The 21,094-nt window shown below is 40.5% G+C and overlaps 1 protein-coding gene across 1 annotated transcript; it reads right to left on the reverse strand.

Moving 5' to 3' along the window:
• Positions 1–350: 350 nt before the first annotated feature.
• LOC120546386 (trace amine-associated receptor 1-like) lies at positions 351–4,320 on the reverse strand. The gene is made up of 2 exons (XM_039781313.1): positions 3,567–4,320; positions 351–442 (listed from the first exon to the last, which is right to left on the reverse strand). The coding sequence occupies exons 1-2, from the start codon at positions 4,318–4,320 to the stop codon at positions 351–353; spliced, it is 846 nt and encodes a 281-aa protein (XP_039637247.1).
• Positions 4,321–21,094: the final 16,774 nt, after the last annotated feature.

The raw sequence follows: 21,094 nt of genomic DNA on the forward strand, positions 1-21,094 counted from the left end.
CAGCGCTAAGCACCACCCAAGACGATTGTGATTGGATAAAATAAATGCCAATAAACCACAGCACGTTTTTATGCCATCCTGGAATGCTGTGTGGACTAGCAAGACCCTCCTCCGCAGCACTGTGGAGGAAGGTCTGGCAATGTGAGACTACCAGTGTGGTAAGTTAGCCAGTAGATTCTAGTCTCAGTTAGTCAGTCAGTCTCGTTTGTTCCTAGCACCTATGTTGAATGTTTGTTTGCTCTTTTGCTGAGGCCCTGCTTCAAGCTCTGACCTGCTGCATTATCTGCCTCAAGACACGTGGCACTCTCCACTGGCGTCTGCTCTGCTGCCTGTTCATCTCTGCCCTGTCCCTACCCCTCCATTGCAATCTGGAGGTTACCCCGGTCTGGTCCCTCTGCCTGCTCTCTGGATTCATCGCTGCCTACCCACTCTCGAACCCCAGCTTCAACCCAAAAGACACTCAGCTTCAGTTCTATCATTCCCTGCTGCTTTGAGTATGGACTTTCACACTAAAACACATTTAAAACTGCTTTTCTGACACGTGTTAAATCTCTGTCTTCTGGGTCAGTAATCTGCAATTTAACAGATTGGGCTGGGATTGTCTTCACATGGCTTTTACCAGAGTTTTATTGACATTCAGAGTCCAGGAATGGCTGCACAAGGCTTTTGCCTCTAATGTGACAAGCAAACATTGAGGTGGCTGTGCCTTAATTGTGGCCGCTAGCAAAAGCTAACAATGGCAATAGTGCTCCCAATGGCAAGCTAATTGCTGCTGCTCTGCACTGCGCACTAACATTACCTAGGCTTGGCTTCCATGGGAGATAGGTTATACGGAGGTTGCTGCTGATCAGCTGATTGTATGGGAGAGGGTGGAAGAAACAGGGAGCTCTAACAGTAACAGTGCTAACAGAGCTAACTAGTGAGCTAACAGAATGGGGGTTAGCTAGTTCTGAGGTTAGTATCCCGTTTTGGCCGGGAAAGTCCCGTATTTTACTCTTCTTTCCCGCCGTCCTCCCTTATTAGTATTTTCCCGTAAATCTCCCGTATTTTAACCTGCGTTATTAAAAAATAATAATACCCCGGGCCAGAGCGGAGTAAAAAAAAACACAAAAAAAACATTCCCAATCTGAGCTCTGTCACTAGCCTTGCGATAATTGCCACCTGCAGTAGCCTACTACAGGCATTGACTACAGTTACTGTAGGTGGCAGTTGTCGCGAGGTTAGTGTGTGAGGTCAGATGATGAGTGACAATGCAGGGGGGAAAAAAGAAGAAAAAAAACAGAGAAGGATGATGGACACTACGACAGAGACGGTGTGCTGCCAAAACTTATGAAGGCTTTACTATGCATTCCCCATAGCAATGCAAGTTCAGAAAGGGTGTTTAGCATGGTACGAAAGATTGTTACAGAGAATAGGATGACGTTAGACAACAGAACTGTTTGCGCTCTACTCTCATGTAAAATTAACCACTCTGGCCCAGCCCACAAATACACTCCTTCCAAAACAATCTTAAAGAATGCAAAGTCTGCAACAAATTTGTACAATAACTCACTAAAAGAGTAAAGAAAAATTATGTGAAATGAAAAGAAAAACTGTAAAAGAAAAGCAATATGAAATGAAAAGAATGTGTGGAATGAAAATAAAATGTAAAGACAAGCAATGTTATAAATTGTAAATGTTTTCAGCATTCTGCATCAAGTAGTGATTTTAGCTTTCTTGTACATCTGTCTTAAAATGTACGGGATACTGGAGCTTGGTTGGGGTGGTGGGACTGCTCGCGGTGGGCGCCGGAAAATTTCCCTTATTTTCAAATCCAAAACTTGACAGGTATGGGTTAGGTCACACTCACCGGGATATCCTAGCTTCCGTGGGAGTGTGACTTAATTCTCTACTGAGGACACCCTTACTTCACTATGTCTTTACATTTAATTTTAGTTTGATTCTATATTTATGCTCTGAATGGTGTTTACAGGTGCTGTAATAATGCCTGCTCCTTGACTCTAGTGATGGTCCTCCTGGATATTGTTACAACAGCCATCTTGTTCATCTTGACAACAACCCTACAGAGGTTAAATAGCTGGCTTTACATATTGTTCAGTCAGAAATCTTGAATGAGAGAAAAAACATCTTCGAAGCACATTTAACCAAGTCCAGTTTGCCCCGATTTTTACCCTTCCTTGAATATTGATTTCATGCTTGTAATAATAATTCGGGCAGAGTAATATATGGTCTGTGTCTTCATTCCTATTAAAATTTCACATGGAGCTGGAAGATATTACTCATTATTATTTATTTATTTTTAAGATTATTTTTGTGGCATCTAGGCCTAGACATGAAAGGGGAGAGAGAGGGGGAATGACAAGCAGAAAAGTGCCTCAGGTCGGAATCAAACCCGCAGCTCCTGCATAGAGGACTGAGCCCCTATACATAGACGTGCGCTTGACCACTAAGTCACCCAGGCACCCGAACATTAACATTACTGTGCCTAAGCCTGACACAGCAACTTGCATGAATGTAGACTCTTGCTTCGGGTTGATTGTGGGCTTTGAACTATGCAGCAGAACTATCTTTTTAATAAACAATGACAATTATTATTATTTGATTAATTTGAAACAAAGTTTTTTTGGACTATGGTTACTATTTAAGCCAACATTCATTACACTGAAAAGTTATATTACTAAATTACTACGTGAAAAATCTATCACTTGATATCATTTTAATTCCACCACTGTCATTCAGCGGTGGTGGCACCGTGGTGGTACCACCAGTGGACACATTGGTGGCACATACATACCATGTGCATCTCTATCCATAATGGTTCTGTCATGTTTGAATAAAGCCATTAAACAACATTTATATAAAGAAGACATATGTTTGATTACTGAAAGGAAACTTGGCCTGCTTAAGCCGTTTAACACATTAATGTAGAAATGATGACACCTTCTAATGCCTAAAGTTTAGGTTACATGTGCAGCACTAAATTATTAGTTGTGGTGATGATTCATTATTTTTAATTTGTTGTGCCAACTATAGTGGCGCAAAATGAAAGTGCCAATGACAGCCTCAGAGAAAAAAAAAATCTTATCCAAGAGGCTCAAAATGAGGCCAACAATCATATTTAGAATCAGAATATATCTAACAGTCTATGTGTGTACATAGTGTGTGCCACCTAGTGGCCGATTGATGTCAACTTTTGCACACAGCCTTAGTGGAGCATGGGGAACTACTGAGTGGAATTTTGTGTTAATCTGAGTAAATTATGCTCATAACTTCCTGTTTTGACTGCAACCTACAGGAAGTTTTTGCTCTGTAACTTGTGAATAGTTACTTTTAGATTATCTTTTTACGATAGCATAAACAAACGGCTCAATATAATGCACTGTTATGCCTTAATATGTCATTTTTTATTGAATAATAAAAAAAGATGACAAAACATGATGCTGAGATGCAGGTAGCAAAGTCTAATCACACATGCTTGATCTTTATTCAGTACTCCAGAGAATATGTCAAAGCAGTTTGTGTTAGAAAAAAATTAAAATAAAAAAAAAAAAAAAAAATTTTCAAACAATAAAAATAAGGAAGTGGCACTGACACATGGGGCAAAAGCTGAAAAGTAAAACAGAGAAAGAAAGGAGTCCAACACATCAGGAAAACTCCCAAAACGGTTGCAAGAGTTTTAGTGGCCTTTCTCTCCATCTTACTGACAGTTGCTCCAGACTTTTTGCTCTGACAGGTGTTATTCTGGATGCTGCGTACCTGTTCCTGTGCAACAAGGAAAATCTTTAGGTAGATACAGAGCATTACAATCACTGGTAGATAAAATGAGAAGATGGGTCCAAAAATGTTTGCAAGTAGGACATCATTAAAACAATTTACTTCACATTTTTCATGTTTTAAATTTGGAATCATAAAGCCAATTGTAACTAGAAGAGAAACACCCCAGATGAGCAGGATCATGACCATGACAACGTTAACATTTATCTTAGTTCTGTAGATCAGAGGCTGACAAACAGCATAATATCTGTCAATGGAAATACAACATAAATTCAAAATGGAAGCTGTGCTCAGCGTTATATCAAAGCCGTCTCGTATTTTGTTAAATATACCTTTAGAAAAAAATAACGAGGTTACAGTGAATGCCATGCTGACAGGAAAAACTACAACACCAACAAGCAGGTCAGCCACAGCCAGAGAGAGAATAAGGTAGTTAGTAGGAGTGTGGAGCTGTTTGAAATAGATTATGGAGATTATTACAAGAAGGTTTCCACATACTGTGACAACAGATAATGAGCCAAGGAAAATATATAATGAAACACACATTGCAGAAAGGGTGCCTTTTATTCTGTTAGAAAATGTATCTATTTCATAACAGGGATGCATGTAATTAACATCAGTGCTGTTGACAGTGACTTCTGGTGCCATGATTCTGGGTCCCTGAAAATCAGTTTTCAATAAATGATTAACAATATTTAAAGTCAAAAATATTTTAAAATAGTTTGACGATAATATAGAATTTATTAATCCCACTCTGTGAAAATTCCTGTGCTACAGCAGCTCAAAAGAAAAATGTACATACATCAGAATAACACAAAGCCACGTTAAGTAGACAAGTATAGGGAATGGAAAAATATAATAGAAATCGTTATAATAATATTAGTAATAAAAAAACAACCGTATTTATACAATAAACAACCTTATTTAAATAGACAGTATATAAACACAGATATACAAATGAGTAAGGTGAAGTGCATGAATGCTAAACTACAATAATATTTTTAATAGTTCTCTACAATAAAATATTTTTTTTCAGTTCATATCTTACCTTTTTAGAGCTTAATCTAGTTCTGCATCAATATTGATGGGTGTTCTTCATTACTGTGTCATTGTGCACAATCTTTTATCTCATTACCACCATGAACCACTGCCAATCAGCGGTGGGACTTTTCATCGTGACGACCTTAGATAACAGGGCAACATACTGTATTGTAAATGAGACGAACATTTTAAATCCCCTTTGAACCTTTAATTTTACCAGTATAGCTAAAAACAGATTTAAGTCTTATTTCTTATAAAATCGAATACTATTTAAGTAGACTTTGTAGGCTATGAAGCTGTTTGTATCTGACAGCAGAAATTACTCAACTTGATTTCTCTTCGCCTTCCCAGACTTTTTACATGGGGGCAAGAGGTGTTTCTCACTTACTGTTAGTTTTATTCTCTTTTGTCGTTGAATCAGTTTTCTATATTTCGTAGCCTTCCTTTTTTCTTCATTCATTTTTCTCATTAGCACCTTATTTCTGTTTTTCTGCCTTCTTAATTGAGACTTAAGCTTCTCTATCTCTTGCTGGTTGTGATGTTGGTGGTGGACGATCCTAGCTTTGTTCTTTGTGACATTTTGGTGTGCTACATTGCACTTGTACTGGGTCACGCTGGATTTGCACTTCATGGTTAAAGGAGTCTTCTGGGGATGGAGGGGTCAAGTTCATTACCACTTGAAGATTTCTTTTTTTTGTCCTGTATTTTAACTGTGCATTTCTTCATAATTCTCTCAGCTTTTTTCTTTTTGATGGTGGAGGAGACTTTATTTTGAATTCTTTGATTTCCCCATTGAGTTTCTTATCTTTGTATCTGTCTACAGAGAAACAAAAAAGGTTTATAAATATGTTAAATACATAGAGAATAATTGCATTAAATTAATTGTAATTAATTATAATGTCAGAAATATTTAGCTTGTGTAACCTAGCCTGTATTGGGCTATACTAAGTCTGCCTACTTGTTACCAATAATAATCTTAACGTTTCTGTTTACTTTGTTCTTCATTTTCTCAGGACTTTCTCTCTCCTTGCAGGATCTGTGTTTAGTCTCTCCCTGTATTTCTGTATTCTTTCTGCACTTTTCATCTTTTTAACATTTGCTTCAAGCTGACAAAACAAAAATAAAGCACATGAGTGAGTATGACAAATGAAGTAGTTAAGTGTGGATTAGGGTTAGGGTTGGGAATACATCTTTTTTCATGTGATGATAGAACTTAGTCATTACTTAAAAAAATAAAAGAATACATTGTTAGCTGATATGAATAAGTATTCCATGTGTAGGAAACTACAGGTCATTTCATATGTTGTGACAAAACAATCATATTGTGTGACATACCAAACCTGTAACACAATATGATGAAGTGTCACACCATATGAGGTTTCATGCACTTAGCACAACTTCGGGCCTTGTGGTTATATGTAGTTAACCACTACTAACCAGTTACATTTAAATGTAAGCCTAAATATAACCAAACAAATCGCACTATAAATGTCACTATATCACCAAAAATCCGCTATCTCAAAATCAAACTCCTCTCACAAAAACCCAAGAGATTGTGTGGTCTGTTCCAGAGCCTGTCAATCAAACTCTGATTCGGCAGACCATGCCACCTGTCGAAACACTTGTGAAACACTCCGATGCTTCATTTAGCCGTAGTCACGTGACATGAGAGCTTCGGATCAGTGTTTCGAAACATCTGCGCTTCGGGATCTCAACAAAGCTTCGGAACATCAGTTTCGCGTCAGCCATCCCTAGTTATATGTAGGGATGGCTGACGCGAAACTAATTTTTGGTGATATAGTGACATTTATAGTGCGATTTGTTTAGTTATATTTAGGCTTACATTTAAATTTACACATTGACTGATAGGCTAGAGACAGACAGAGTATAGCCTACATACAGTGACACATTAATAGATAGATACATATATAGATAGATAGATAGATAGATAGATAGATAGATAGATAAAAATGGAAGCTCCGTTTTCATTTTCATTCAGAGCCACAAATGTCAACATCAGGCCCATCATAATCATCATCAACACAAGTAGAAACACAGGACAGTTTATGGGAACGTTTTGATGATCGTATCCGTGAAACCAAGATGATACACAATGCTACAGCTGATGCCACAGTGGAAGAGAAAAAATACCTCAACTAAGCGTTTTTGCCCAGAACTCATGATCCCCTAACTTACTGGAAAGAGAGAGCAGTAATCTTTGCTGACCACTAGGTGTCATTGTTGAGACGGGTGTCGGTTTGTTTCGAAGCCTCGACACAATATGGCACTTTTGCTTCAACTGTTTCATTGTTTCACGAAGCCTTGATCTGCCCACCACTAGTTATATGTTAGCATGCTAACAGCATACCCACTGCAACATGGTAACATGGAATTTTTTTATGTAATATTGAAAAAATATAATTTATCTTTGGGATTTGAATTTAAAAAGTGTCACACCAGAAGACGGTGGGAAAGGGTACTGAAGCAGGAATGCCAAAAAGATTTGATTTATTGAAAAAATTAAAAGAGACGACTCACCTTCTAACCATTAGTTGGGTCATCTATAGCACTTCCGTGACCGTGGAGAGGAAAGGTTTGTTTCTCACTGGATTTGTCATCTATGAAGGTTAAAGAAAGAAATTAGCCGGGGTGCCCCTCACAAAAATGTGGGGAAATTTTTTGGGATCCCTATATCCAAAATGGCTGCCATCAGCCTAGCTGGAAATTAACTTTTTAATGGTTTTGCCCACAGTGCTGCATAATACATGGTTTCAGAGTCTATTTGGGTCAAGAAATTCATAAATGATAAAGATTTATTGATTTGACCTATTTTTGACCTTTAAATTCAAGATGGCCGCCAATTTTTGGCTCTTTAAATGTCAATTTTTCAAAATCGTCAAAGAGCCTTAATATTAGGCTCAAATGAAAGCTCTGCTCATACTGAGTGCAGTTATGGACAGCAAAATTAAAACATACACATATGTCATCAGATGTCTGGGGTGAAAGACAGAGGAGATTATTAGGCGAGCGTCGATAGCGGCGAAGGCCCTATTGAAACTGAAGGAATTATTATTTCCTGCAAATTAATTGCCTTTTTGAGGGGCTTAGCATATTCAAAAACTCACCAAAATTGGCGGGCTCATCAAGTCTGGTGAAAATGTACGTATTTTAAGGGTTTCGGGAATAGGCGCACAAAAATGGCTCGCTAGCGCCCCCTACAAAGTTAAAAGAAATGGAGCCCCTGCAGTGTGTTTAACGTAGACTCACGAAACTTGGTATACATATGTAACATGTCAAGATGTACAAAAAGCTTCATTGGAGCCATACCCTAAACCCAACAGGAAGTCCGCCATTTTGATTTCAAAGTTTTAAATTTGTGCGATTTTGGCCATTTCCACATATCGTACTTTAACGAACTCCTCCTAGAGATAGATTTCATCCGATCAACTTCAAATTCGGTCTGTGCAATCTTAAGACCTTAAAGGGGTGATAGAATGATTATATAAGGTATTTCACACTGTTCATTAAGGTCTCCTAATGGGGTATGTAACAAGAGCTTTTCTTCCAAATATGGTATGCTCATTAATATTTAGATAAGCTGCGTGCTGATTGGTTGAGCGAATCCCTATACACACACATTAGAGACGAGACAGCAGGTCTCATAATCCAGGCACTGCAATGTTTTGTTACCAAATTCACTTCTGATACTTTTTTATGCGAGAAATCAACTATATTAAGCTGAAATATGGGCTGTTTCACAAAAATGTATGGCTAATTGCAAATTTGGTAAGATGTGTCGGACTTTAGGAGCTCCACACAGTCTGACGAGAAAGCGGCAGCCTGCTGTGCTCCATATCCAGCGCAAACTCACCCTTTGTGGATTACTGCACTACGGGGCTCCGCGGCCAGCTGCTGGCATAACTATAATATATTTACAGTTTGAATTTCATCACAGCACTTATATCACAGCTACCCCAAGGTCTTAACAGTCCAATTTCAATTTAAGGCATTTTTGTGAACGTGAGGGTTCTTGTTAGGAGGAGCAGCTAGCTAGCTATATGTCCCATTCAATACAATGGGAAAAGATCATGGCTAGCTAGCTACACTTTCAGCATAACTATAGTATATTTACCACGGGCTCTATCAATGAGACTCACGGACAAGAGGCGTTTATTTCCCAGATCGTTTAAATAAAACTCAACACACATATCCATTATAAGATTAACTGGAACCTGCGGTAAGAGATTGCGGGCGTAACAAGCTTGCTAACCGCGCTCTCAGTCACACACCGGCCATTTAGCAGGAAGAGGGGAGGGACAACAGCGAGCTGCAGGCCCTGGAGCTCTGTCAGCAGCAGCGTTTGGTAGTCCAGTCACCCAGAAAGGGTGAGTTTGCGCAGCGCGGGCTGCTAGCCGTGACGGAGCTCAATCTAGCTCACAGCAGGCCGGGGTCTGTGAAGGTTCCAGTTAATCTTATAATGGATATGTGTGTTGAGTTATTTATATAGTATATAATATATGTGCCGTGACGAAATTCAAACGCCAAAAGTGTAGCTAGCTAGCTGTGATCTTTTCCCGTTGTATTGAATGGGACACATAGCTCGTTAGCTGCTCCTCATAACAAGACCCCCGACGTTCACAAAAATGCCTTAAATTGAAATTGGACACAACTGTTAGCTTTATAAGACCTTGAGGAACCTGTAATATAAGTGACGTGACGAAATTCAAACTGTAAATATACTATAGTTATGCCAAAAGTGTAGCTAGCTAGCCGTGAACTTTTCCCATTGTATTGAATGGGACATATAGCTAGGTAGCTGCTCGTCCTAACAAGACGCCTCGCGTTCATAAAAATGCCTTAAATTCAAATCGGACTGTTAGCTTTTGTTAGCTTTGTAAGACCTTGGGGTAGCTGCGATATAAGTGCCGTGACAAAATTCAAACTGTAAATATATTATAGTTATGCCGGCAGTAATAGTAATATATGTATATAAGTAATAGTCGGTAGTGCAGTAATCCACAAAGGGTGACTTTGCCCTGGGTATGGAGCCCAGCAGGCTGCCGCTTTCTTGTCAGACTGTGTGAAGCTCCTAAAGTCCGACACGTCTTACCAAATTTGCAATTAGCCATCATTTTTCGTGAAACGGCCCATATTTGAGCTTAATATAGTTGATTTCTTGCATAAAAAAGTCTCAGAAGTGAATTTGTTAACAAAATATTGCAGTGCCTGGAATATGAGACCTGCTGTCTCGTCTTTAATGTGTGTGTATGGCGATTCGCTCAACCAATCAGCGCGCAGCTTATCTAAATATTCATGAGCATACCATATTTGGAAGAAAAGCTCTTGTTACAAATAGGGCCAAAACACAGGGATGCATAAAGGCCAATAAAATATCAACCAGGCCATTTTCAGCCCAACCAATGTTACATACCCCATTAGGAGAGCTTAAGGAACAGTGTGAAATACCCTATATAATCATTCTATCACCCCTTTAAGGTCTTAAGATGGCACAGACCGAATTTGAAGTTGATCAGATGAAATCTCTAAGAGGAGTTCGTTAAAGTACGACATGTGGAAATGGCCAAAATCACACTAATTTCAAACTTTGAATTCAAAATGGTGGACTTCCTGTTGGGTTTAGGGTATGGCTCCAATGAAGCTTTTTGTACATCTTGACATGTTACATATGTATACCAAGTTTCGTGAGTCTACGTTAAACACACTGCAGGGGTTAAATTTGTTTTACTTTGTAGGGGGCGCTAGCGAGCCATTTGTGTGCGCCTATTCCCAAAACCCTTAAAATACGTACATTTTCACCAGACTTGATGATACCGCCAATTTTGGTGAGTTTTTGAATATGCTAAGCCCCTCAAAAAGGCAATTAATTTGCAGGAAATAATAATTCCTTCAGTTTCAATAGGGCCTTCGCCGCTATCGACGCTCGCCTAATAATCTCCTCTGTCTTTCACCAAAGACATCTGTTGACATATGTGTATGTTTTAATTTTGCTGTCCATAACTGCACTCAGTATGAGCAGAGCTTTCATTTGAGCCTAATATTAAGGCTCTTTGACGATTTTGAAAAATTGACATTTAAAGAGCCAAAAATAGGTCAAATCAATAAATCTTTATCATTTATGAATTTCTTGACCCAAATAGACTCTGAAACCATGTATTATGCAGCACTGTGGGCAAAACAATTAAAAAGTTAATTTCCAGCTAGGCTGACGGCAGCCATTTTGGATATAGGGCTCCCAAAAAATTTCCCCACATTTTTGTGAGGGGCACCCCGGCTAATTTCTTTCTTTAACCTTCATAGATGACAAATCAGGTGAGAAACAAACCTTTCCTCTCCACGGTCACGGAACTGCTATAGATGACCCAACTACATTCCATGTACTTCTGAGATGTTTTCTGTACTTCCTGATTGAATAAGGACCCCTCCTTTCCAAGGATCTCCAAACAATTGCCCATTTAAATATCACAATATAGTGTCAGACCATATGATCAATTTCTGGGACAAATTCTTTTTGATCAGAGCTGACTCAAAATATTATGCCTGGACTTTGAAAAGAGTAGACTCACAAATAGACATCTGTGTTATCATCCTGTACTGTATTTTCAATCATTTTTCTTGGTTTTATTTAAGTTCAAACTTTATGAAATGTGCTTGGGTCATACCGTATGACCTTTTTCATGTTTTAAGAGTGTGGAAAATTGACTGATGAATTGCATTAATGTTCAGTACGTTTACATAAAGCAGCATATAACAACATAAGAACATTGTTTGACTAATTACATTTTTATTGATTTATGTTTGACGCTTGGAACCACAGAAAGTATGGGATTAGTTTTGTGACTTTAATTCCAAACAAAACTTCTCAAGTATCAAACAAAAAACACTAACTCAAGCAAAATAATTGTCACCTCACAGGTAAAACTTAAAACTTGTTTGATATTATGTCCTTTTGTTTACAGTTCCCTCTGCTTCTTTCTCAATGATCAGTCTTTTGCTCTCTCTATCACGTTTGCAGTTTTGCTCCCAGCTTTCTCGTTTGCGCTTCCAGAGTCTTTGTTTGCAATTCTGACACAGAAATCTCGTGTGGGTGGGTCTTACAGGGGTGCGTCCCCATTGGCTAATGAGTTTTGGCGTGAGATTGAGTGACAGCTCAGTGCCTGCCTGCCCCTTGACGTTTCAGTGCAGCTGAGCTAACGTTAAACTTTGGAGGACACACAAACCACTCAACACAGCAGACTCCTACAAGATTAATAAAGTGTAAGTATTGATCATATATATTGTCTGTGATCTACGTTACAAGCTTGGTTACTAGATGTTTGTTGTTTTAGTTGTGTTAAGTTACTAGCTACCTAGTGTTAGAAATCACTCTAAATGACTTGTTCTTAAATTTCTGAGGACGAAGGAGAGGCTGGGGTCGAATTGAAAGTTAAGCAAAAGGTTTAATAAAACAACACAATGAAAACGACAGTCAAAACACAATTTAACATAAAACATGAAAACATAAAACACTGCCAGCAGCAGACTGCAAACATGCTTCCCCCTGTCAGGTCACAGTTAGCAGCCATGCGACATGACAAAACAATACACTGTAAACAGCGGACTACAGAACCTTGTTCCCTTGTCGGGTCCCAGGCTTGTAGTCCTGAGACATTCCCCGGATCACACATTTATTCTCTAAACCTGGGTGGTTCCTCAAACGAAATCTTCCCCTATTGGTCAGATGTCTCTCAAAAGAAAGGTGTACGTTCCCAATCAATCCAACTATATGGATACACATTCTTTGTTCTAATCACGTCTAGCTCAACAGGGGATGGCTCTCAAAGTTGTTTAAATAATAAGTCTTCTAGAGCTTTTACATTTATGCTAAATAACAGCCATGACCTAATCAATTCTTTAGAAGCTTGAGAAGGTGTGAGCCATACAAATGCTGATTAGGCTTAATCAGTATTGAAACATTCCTTCACTCAGTCACACAACAGTTTACATTTTTTAAGTTACATTTTTTACCTTAAAGTATATTGTAGCCTACTAAAAAACATAAGCATGGTTTTAACTTTTATATCTTCAACACTAGCTAGCTAGTAAAGCTGTTTAAGTTAGTATTTAACGTTAGCTAGCTAACTGCTAACGTTATCTAAAACTTGTAGCTACGTTACTGAGCTAATTTGCCATGGGAATCATGTTATCTATGGGAATCATGTAGCTAGGCTCAGTGAGGCCTTATTCAATGGAGCTGTATTAATTATCGTCTTCTCTCTGTAGAACAATGAAACATTGTGGGCCTTGCAGGACCCTGAGCAGAGCTACTGATGCTGTCCTAGGTAACATTAGGTCAGTAACGTAACTATATGGTCTATTATGACAAATTATTATCCAGCTAACTACATATTCAATCAGGAGAGACTTGTTTGCAGATATGCAAAAGGTTTTAATATACCACAGCATGTAATTGTACAATGTATTGGAGATTGGACTCCATCGTTATTAATACATTTAATATATTAATAAATTAATGTAGGGGTAGTGAACCAAGATGTAACCCCCCGATGGAATCCAGACACCGGTGGTGGCGGAGCAGCCGGAAAACCAGACCTAGGAGGCATCTGAGCGACACCCGGAGAACCACCAGGACGGGAGGTGGAAGGGGAGGAGGAGGGACAACGTCTTCCTGAAATGACAGCTGATAGCACAGGGAGAGAAGCAGCTTTTTAAACCAGTGATGAGACGCTGTGATTGGCCTATGGGATCCTTAGCCGTTCATGATTGGTTTATCAGAAGGTGAACGCCTCCAGCGCTGATTCGCTTTAGGAGGGACTGATTACTTGTTAGGTCTTCCTGAAAGAATTTTCGCTGAGCTACATTTCAATCAGGAGAGACTTGTTTGCAGATATGCAAAAGGTTTTAATATACCCCAGCATGTAGTGTACAATGTATTGGAGATTGGACTCCATCGTTATTAATACATTTAATATATTAATAAATTAATGTAGGGGTAGTGAACCAAGACGTAACCCCCAAAACATGACTGAAATTGGAACATGAAGGAAATGAAACACGAAAATTAAAAAGATTCTTTAATTTATAAATTATGTAGCTTACCTCTGGGTGGCACGGATCTGAAACAGAAAGCAAATGCAATGATCCGTACCCGAAACAGCATGCGAAATACTGCCCGTATTTCGTCATTGGCGACTCAGCCGCATAGGCCTACTTGGCATTCCTGCCGGTGCGGAGACTCGGGCCGGCAAACACGGCATCTCTGTCAGTACTGCAACTTGGCTGGAATGAAACGTAGCTTCCGAAATGTTTTTACTTAAATCTATTTATGAACAGAATGTTTCCGTTGAAGTGACGGCTAACTAAAGAATTACACCACCACCACCAGTTATATGCTGTTACGGCGACTCGGCCGGTAAACATGAAGAAACGAGGCATTTCCGCCGTTTGTGGCAATGTAGCCGTGAACATTACCCATCTTCTTGTATTACGTATAGTTCTATATGAACGGGATTGCCCCGTGAATGCGAGACATGCCACCCGTGGCCCAAATGAAAACACCGCCACAGGTTATACATTTTACCGGATTATGGCTTTAGGGATTGTTGATTGGTGAGGACGATGTTGACATCGGGACGAATGTAAGAAGAGTAAGCCGAAGAAGTCCACCGACCCAGCCTTTGCAGCGAGGTCCGAGCCATCCTTTGATTGGCCACTATGGTAGCGCCCCTATCGTGAATGAATGCCCCTAATAATGCTGCGGTGAAATGCCAAATTGAGGAGACTCACTCCAGATGTTGCCTAAACCTTTAGACAAGGGACAATCCCCTGGAATAATGAACAGAGGCGCGAGGGAGTTAGGAGGCCTTACTGTAGATAGATCAACCTGAAATTAAAGTGTACATAAGCCTACTAAAATGTCTTTTGAGCTTAGACTCCATTATTATACAATAATTTTTAAAGGGTGAGGAAGCCAAGACAATCCCCCAAAAAACGTTACAAAAATTTGTGACAGAAGAAAGAAAATATATACTTACCTAGCTGCAATAATGATCTGTAATTAGAAAACCAAATGAAATCAGACAGCGTCATACTACCCGTATTTCGGTGATAAGCAACTCAGGCCAGCATCGGCAGCTCAAGCCGGCATCGTCCGGGATAACACGGCATCTCCGCTGGTACGGCAACTCAGGCCGGGATAACACGGCATCTCCGCCGGTACGGCAACTCAGGCCGGCATACACGGACCTCCATCTGGAAATAGAAAACAAATGCAGTAATCAGTCCCCAAAACAGCATGCGAAATACTTCCAGCAACTAAATCTCGGCATCACCGCCATACGCTGTTCAGGCCAGCAAACGCAACCAAAAGAAAATCCCAACCATTGATCAGCCTCTGCACGTCGTACGGCGCAGGCGATCTGCCCAGCATAATCTTCAAATGAATGGAGAACATAAATAGAAATGCCATATGAACGAAATGCTCCGTATTGTAGGGATGAAACCCCCGGAAAAACGAGAGTGAACTAAGTCCCGTAGGTAGATCGGTGTGCACAGCCGGCAATCCAAGTTAAATAAAACACGGCAACTCAGGCCGGAGGCAAGGTAAAGCCAAAATGGAGAGACGAGTCAAACCTCGGCATCTCAGGCCGGTTGCATAATAGTAAGCACGCAATGACATCATAGCACACGTCACAATTGTCAGGACGGACCTGAGATACCCAGCTAAGCTGCAAGAAGAGCAGCCTCCATCTGAACATATGACCCGATAGCTAGAGGAAACGCGAGCTTTGATGAGACTACTTAAATGATAGCTACCCAATTTAGACCGGGAACCCTAGGGAGTAAGAATAAGGTGAGAGGAAGCTAGCATGCCTGAGCGATCAGTAGTAATCTAAGATAAGAAACAGAGTGCTTCTGCGGGCAACCAACATAGGCCTGAGGAGTGATCTGCATTCAATGTCAGAGAGACATCACCCAACGCTCCGTGCTGTGATGACAACATGGAAAATGCGCTCTAGAGGACGTCGATGTGACAAGGTCCGGAAAGCGCAGCAATTACGAGAATCCCCATAACGGGCCTCAGCAAACCATGCTGAGGTTGCGTGCCCATGAGTGAGTCAACGCACGTGATAGCTGCATGACCAACCACAGAGGTCAGCCATGACTGAAACAAAATAACAGACATAGTGCAGAGAACGCTGGCATTGATAACCCTCCATAAATTGCGATGAATAAGGCACACTCGCCACATGCCAGCTGCTGATGTCAGCAAATCCCACCAGGCAAAACATGTCATCACCTCATCACTGGGTGCCAGAGAGACAGGTAGCATCATAACTGCACTAAGTGCAACCACACCAAAGGTGAATCCACACAGTCAACATTACTATTTAAGCAGTTGGACGTACGAAAACCCAACTTGTATATACGTGAATGACCGTTCTTGCATGCTATCCTATTATTATGGCATGCATTCATACGCATGAATATTGCATCCCGAAATTCATCTGACACATACATACATCCCTCAAATGTATCATACTTCATAAGATAATACCATGAACGGTTCAATAGAACGCAAGGCGATTTACACCCATTAGCTATATCCATCATTACAGCTAGCTACATGAGCTCGGGAGAGCAGTCATGTGAGCGGGCGTGCGCAGTCCCGTGGGTCCGCGCGGCCATTATACGCGTTCATCATGCCAAATGTATTAATTCTGGATGTGATTCTTGTGAATGTTAAAATGTAAAAAATGTGACGTCGTAGACAAGGACCTTTTCAGAGGTCGGCTGGTAAGTTGATATACCCCGAAACAAATTATCCGCTGAAATAGAGACGTTACTGTCGCCATGCAATGTCTATGTGAAAAGTCTTTCTGGGCCATGGGGTGCAGAAACTCTAGCCGCAGCGACCCGGACCGCGTGCCCGGTGGCGGCACCATGAATGAACATCAACTCAGCCCGATGAGACAACTTACCTTTGAAGGGTTGAACGTTACAGCTGATGCAAACCCGCCGGTCCCCCTGCTGCGATGGAACCGACTGAAGTCGCGTTCAACACTGATAGCTGAGCGTCGGGCGGCAGGAGGCCAGCTGTGCGGTCCGAGCAGTGCCGGGCGGCAAGTCATCGCTTGGGAGAAGGTATGCTGCCAGGTTGCTCCCGGTTGATCCGGCATGAATTCCCTAGTGCAGCGGAAAAGCCGCTAGACAGGAACAAGACGAGAGAGAGAGAGAGAGAGAGAGAGAAAGATGTCCTCCAGGATAGACATCAGCAGCTACCAAACCGAGACGCGCCGTGAAAGGTGAAGCAAAACAACGTCTTCCTGAAATGACAGCTGATAGCACAGGGAGAGAAGCAGCTTTTTGATGAGATGCTGTGATTGGCCTATGGGATCCTTAGCCCTTCCTGATTGGTTTATCAGAAGGTGAACGCCTCCAGCGCTGATTCGCTTTAGGAGGGACTGATTACTTGTTAGGTCTTCCTGAAAGAATTTTCGCTGAGCTACATTTGTTGTAGTTGCTATTGGTCTGATAATATACAATGCTAGGGTATTGGTTAAGTTGTACAATGTAGAAGCTGTGAGTATAATGTATTATATCTAGAGGTTGACACATACATATGCAGTGTTAGCACTGCTTAACTGGTTCGTCTTTATAGTTATGTGCATTATTATAGCATAGCATAAAAACAAACTCAGTAATGTACATTTACAGCCAAGAGGATAACATTACAAGACAAGAACAAGTGAAGAGAACAATGAGAGAATGTTCATCTGTACTTTCCTAGTTATGACAAAGACTGGCTATCCTAACTCTAATTACATGTATTCTGTAGCATTTGCAAGCAGGTCAGCAGAAGGAAAGTGTTCATAGTGTTTTTAAAGCCTACACATTTGCTAATGGCTACTTAAAAGCAAGTTATTTTAATTGTAAATTACCCAACCTAGGAAGCCTCAGTTATCAATAAGAACTTGATTACCATTTGATTTGTGTAAGGAACTTTGTTACAATTTTCTATCACAGCTCACATCAGGCAGCAGGCACACCAACCAGGAGGACATGGGAGCAGCAGAGGGAGAGGAGCCTTCGGTCTCTCTGTGGAGGAAACACTACGTGTGCTATGGCTTCAAACAGCCAATAGCGTATGCATTGATCATCAATTGGCTTCCAGTAAAATCCAGGATTGAATTTAAAATCCTTCTCCTGACCTACAAAGCTCTAAATGGTCAAGCACCATCATATCTAGAAGAGCTTCTAATACCTTATTGTCCCAGTAGAGCACTGCGCTCCCAGAATGCAGAGTTACTTGTGGTACCTAGAGTCTCTAAAAGCAGAATGGGAGCCAGAGCCTTCAGTTATCAGGCTCCTCTCCTATGGAACCAGCTCCCAATCTGGGTTCGGGGGCAGAAACTGTCACCGCATTCAAGAATGAACTTAAAACTCTCCTATTTGATAAAGCTTATAGATAGAGTTGCAGCGTCTGCCTAACCAGGCCCACCTGCTTCTCTTCATAGTCGTCAGATTAGTAATAAAACAAAAGTAGAGGGAGGCAGGCCAGCACAGCCCGATCTGGCAGGGGAGAGTTCCAAGCCTGAGCAGGCTACCTCTCCTTTGACCTTTCTCTCTTAGTTACGCTGTTATAGTTCTAGACTGCTGGGGGAATTCCTTCCTTTGACACACTAAGCTGCTCACTCCTCTCCCTTTCTATTTCGATTTGTGTGCATCCTGTCCCAGAAATGCTTGTTACTAATCCTAGCTTCTGGGGAGTTTACTCCCCGGAGTCCTTATGTTTTTTCACCCAGCGTATTTCCTTGGAGAACGTTGGCACCAAGCTCCTGGTTGCAGCTGTCGCCGTGGTCCTGCTGCACTCCCTGCTGAGCTCTGCGGTGCCCTGCAATGTCATGCTGCGTCCTGCTACGTCCATCCATGCGCTGCTGGGCTACGCTACATCCTGTAACGCCCTGCAGCGCACTGAGATGACATGAACTACTACAACTACCATTTGAAGTCACTGTTCCATTATTAATGAGACTATTATTGCCACTGTTCATCACAGCCCCAACCGGCACAGTCAGACACCGCCTACCAAGAGCCTGGGTCTGTCCGAGGTTTCTTCCCAAGAGGGAGTTTTTCCTCGCCACTGCTTGCTTGCTCTTGAGATAATTACTGTAATTGTTGGGGCTTTGTAAATTATAGAGTGTGGTCTAGACCTACTCTATCTGTAAAGTGTCTCGAGATAACTCGTGTTATGATTTGATACTATAAATAAAATTGAATTGAATTGAAAATCATATTTTGCTGACTCAATTAACACTTACAATAACCTTTTTCTTAAGTTTATTTTCATTTGTGTACTTGCAGTTTCTAAGTTCATTGTATGTCAATATATCTTGCTACAGTATAATGTCCTGTAATTTGATTTGTGTTTACAATGTTTTACTGTAATTATATTTTAAAATGCACATAATATATTAAAACACTTTTTTACATTCATCCATGTCTGTTTGGTCATTATAATACTAATACAGGAAATAAGGTTGATACTGTTATAATGCTTTATTTTTTGTCCAATATAAATCTTTACATACATAATGGATATTTGAACATATTTTGCTGGGGCCCTGGTGGTAGAAGAAGCTGGAACTCATTATTTGCAGTACATCACAGGTCAGGATAAGTTTTTCATCACCAACAATACAAAAACTGAGTAATTGGGTTATGTATGTATTTCACCTAAGGCAAGCTGTATTTCTCTGCTGACTTGTGTCTGCAACGACACTTCTGAGGGTGGTGATATTACACACAACTCCTGGACGCCTGTGATCATCTGGTCTCCTGAGCTCACTGATGGCTCACCGCTCCAGTCTGGACGACAGCCTTTTCTGCAGGACAGTTCTCTGAAGGGCTGGGATGTGGCTGTAGTCTTTCACTTCCTTGACTTCTTATTGTAAAGCTTGAAGTACCATATTAGATGATAAAAAGTGTCTGAATTTAGCTCACTTAATAATTTTAATAAAGCCTTTGCACTCTAGAAACAATTTTCTAGCTTTCATAATCACTACTGGAACACTTATTTCTGGAATATTAATGATCACACTTTCTAGATTCCTACCTCCATATATGTGTAAAGTACAAGATGGCTTCATGTTGAATTTACTCAAATGATCCATCTGTTTTTCCCCTGGGTAATCTAGCATTGTGTATTATCAGACCAATAGCAACCACAACAATTTGTAGTTAGCTGGATAATAATTTGTCATAATCATAGACATTATATAGGTCATAATAGACCATATAGCTACGTTACTGACCTAATGTTACCTAGGACAGCATCAGTAGCTCTGCTCGGGTCCTGCACGTCCCACAATGTTTCATTGTTCTACAGAGAGAAGACGATAATTAATACAGCTCCATTGAATAAGGCCTCACTGAGCCTAGCTACATGATTCCCATGGCAAATTAGCTCAGTAACGTAGCTAACTACAAGTTTTAGATAACGTTAGCAATTACCTAAAGTTAAATGCTAACTTAAACAGCTTTACTAGCTAGCTAGTAACTTAACGTAACGAAACAACAAACATCTAGTAACCATGCTTTTAACGTAGATCACAGACAATATATATGATCAATACTTACACTTTATTAATCTTGTAGGAGTCTGCTGTGTGGAGTGGTTTGTGTGTCCTCCAAAGTTTAACATTAGCTCAGCTGCACTGAAACGTCAGGGGGCAGGCAGGCACTGAGCTGTCACTCAATCTCACTCCAAAAACTCATAAGCCAAAGGGTAAAACCTGTAAGACCCGCCCACGCGAGATTTCTGTGTGAGAATTGCAAACAAAGACTCTGGAACTGCAAATGAGAAAGCTGGGAGCAAAACTGCAAACGTGATGTAGAGAGCAAAAGACGAGGGAAAGCAGAGGGAACTGTAAACAAAAGGACATAATATCAAACAAATAAAATACCAATAGTTTACGACTACACAAATGTTTTGTTTGCAAGTTTTAAGTTTTACCTTTGAGGTGATAATTGTTTTGCTTGAGTTAGTGTTTTTTGTTTGATACTTGAGAAGTTTTGCTTGGAATTAAGTCACAAAACTAATCCCATAAGAAAGGCCATGTCACGGCAACCACCCATTTGCCCTGAATTGGAAAGGTTGGAAAGGCTGTACAGAACAGTGCACTATTGCAGACTTATATACTAAGGTTTTAATTACATTATTTTAATATAGTCAGTCGTGAAGTAAAGTGGGCCGGTCTAA

This window comes from Perca fluviatilis, chromosome 18 (genome assembly GCF_010015445.1).
Source record: "Perca fluviatilis chromosome 18, GENO_Pfluv_1.0, whole genome shotgun sequence".
In the NCBI taxonomy this organism is placed as follows: domain Eukaryota; kingdom Metazoa; phylum Chordata; class Actinopteri; order Perciformes; family Percidae; genus Perca; species Perca fluviatilis.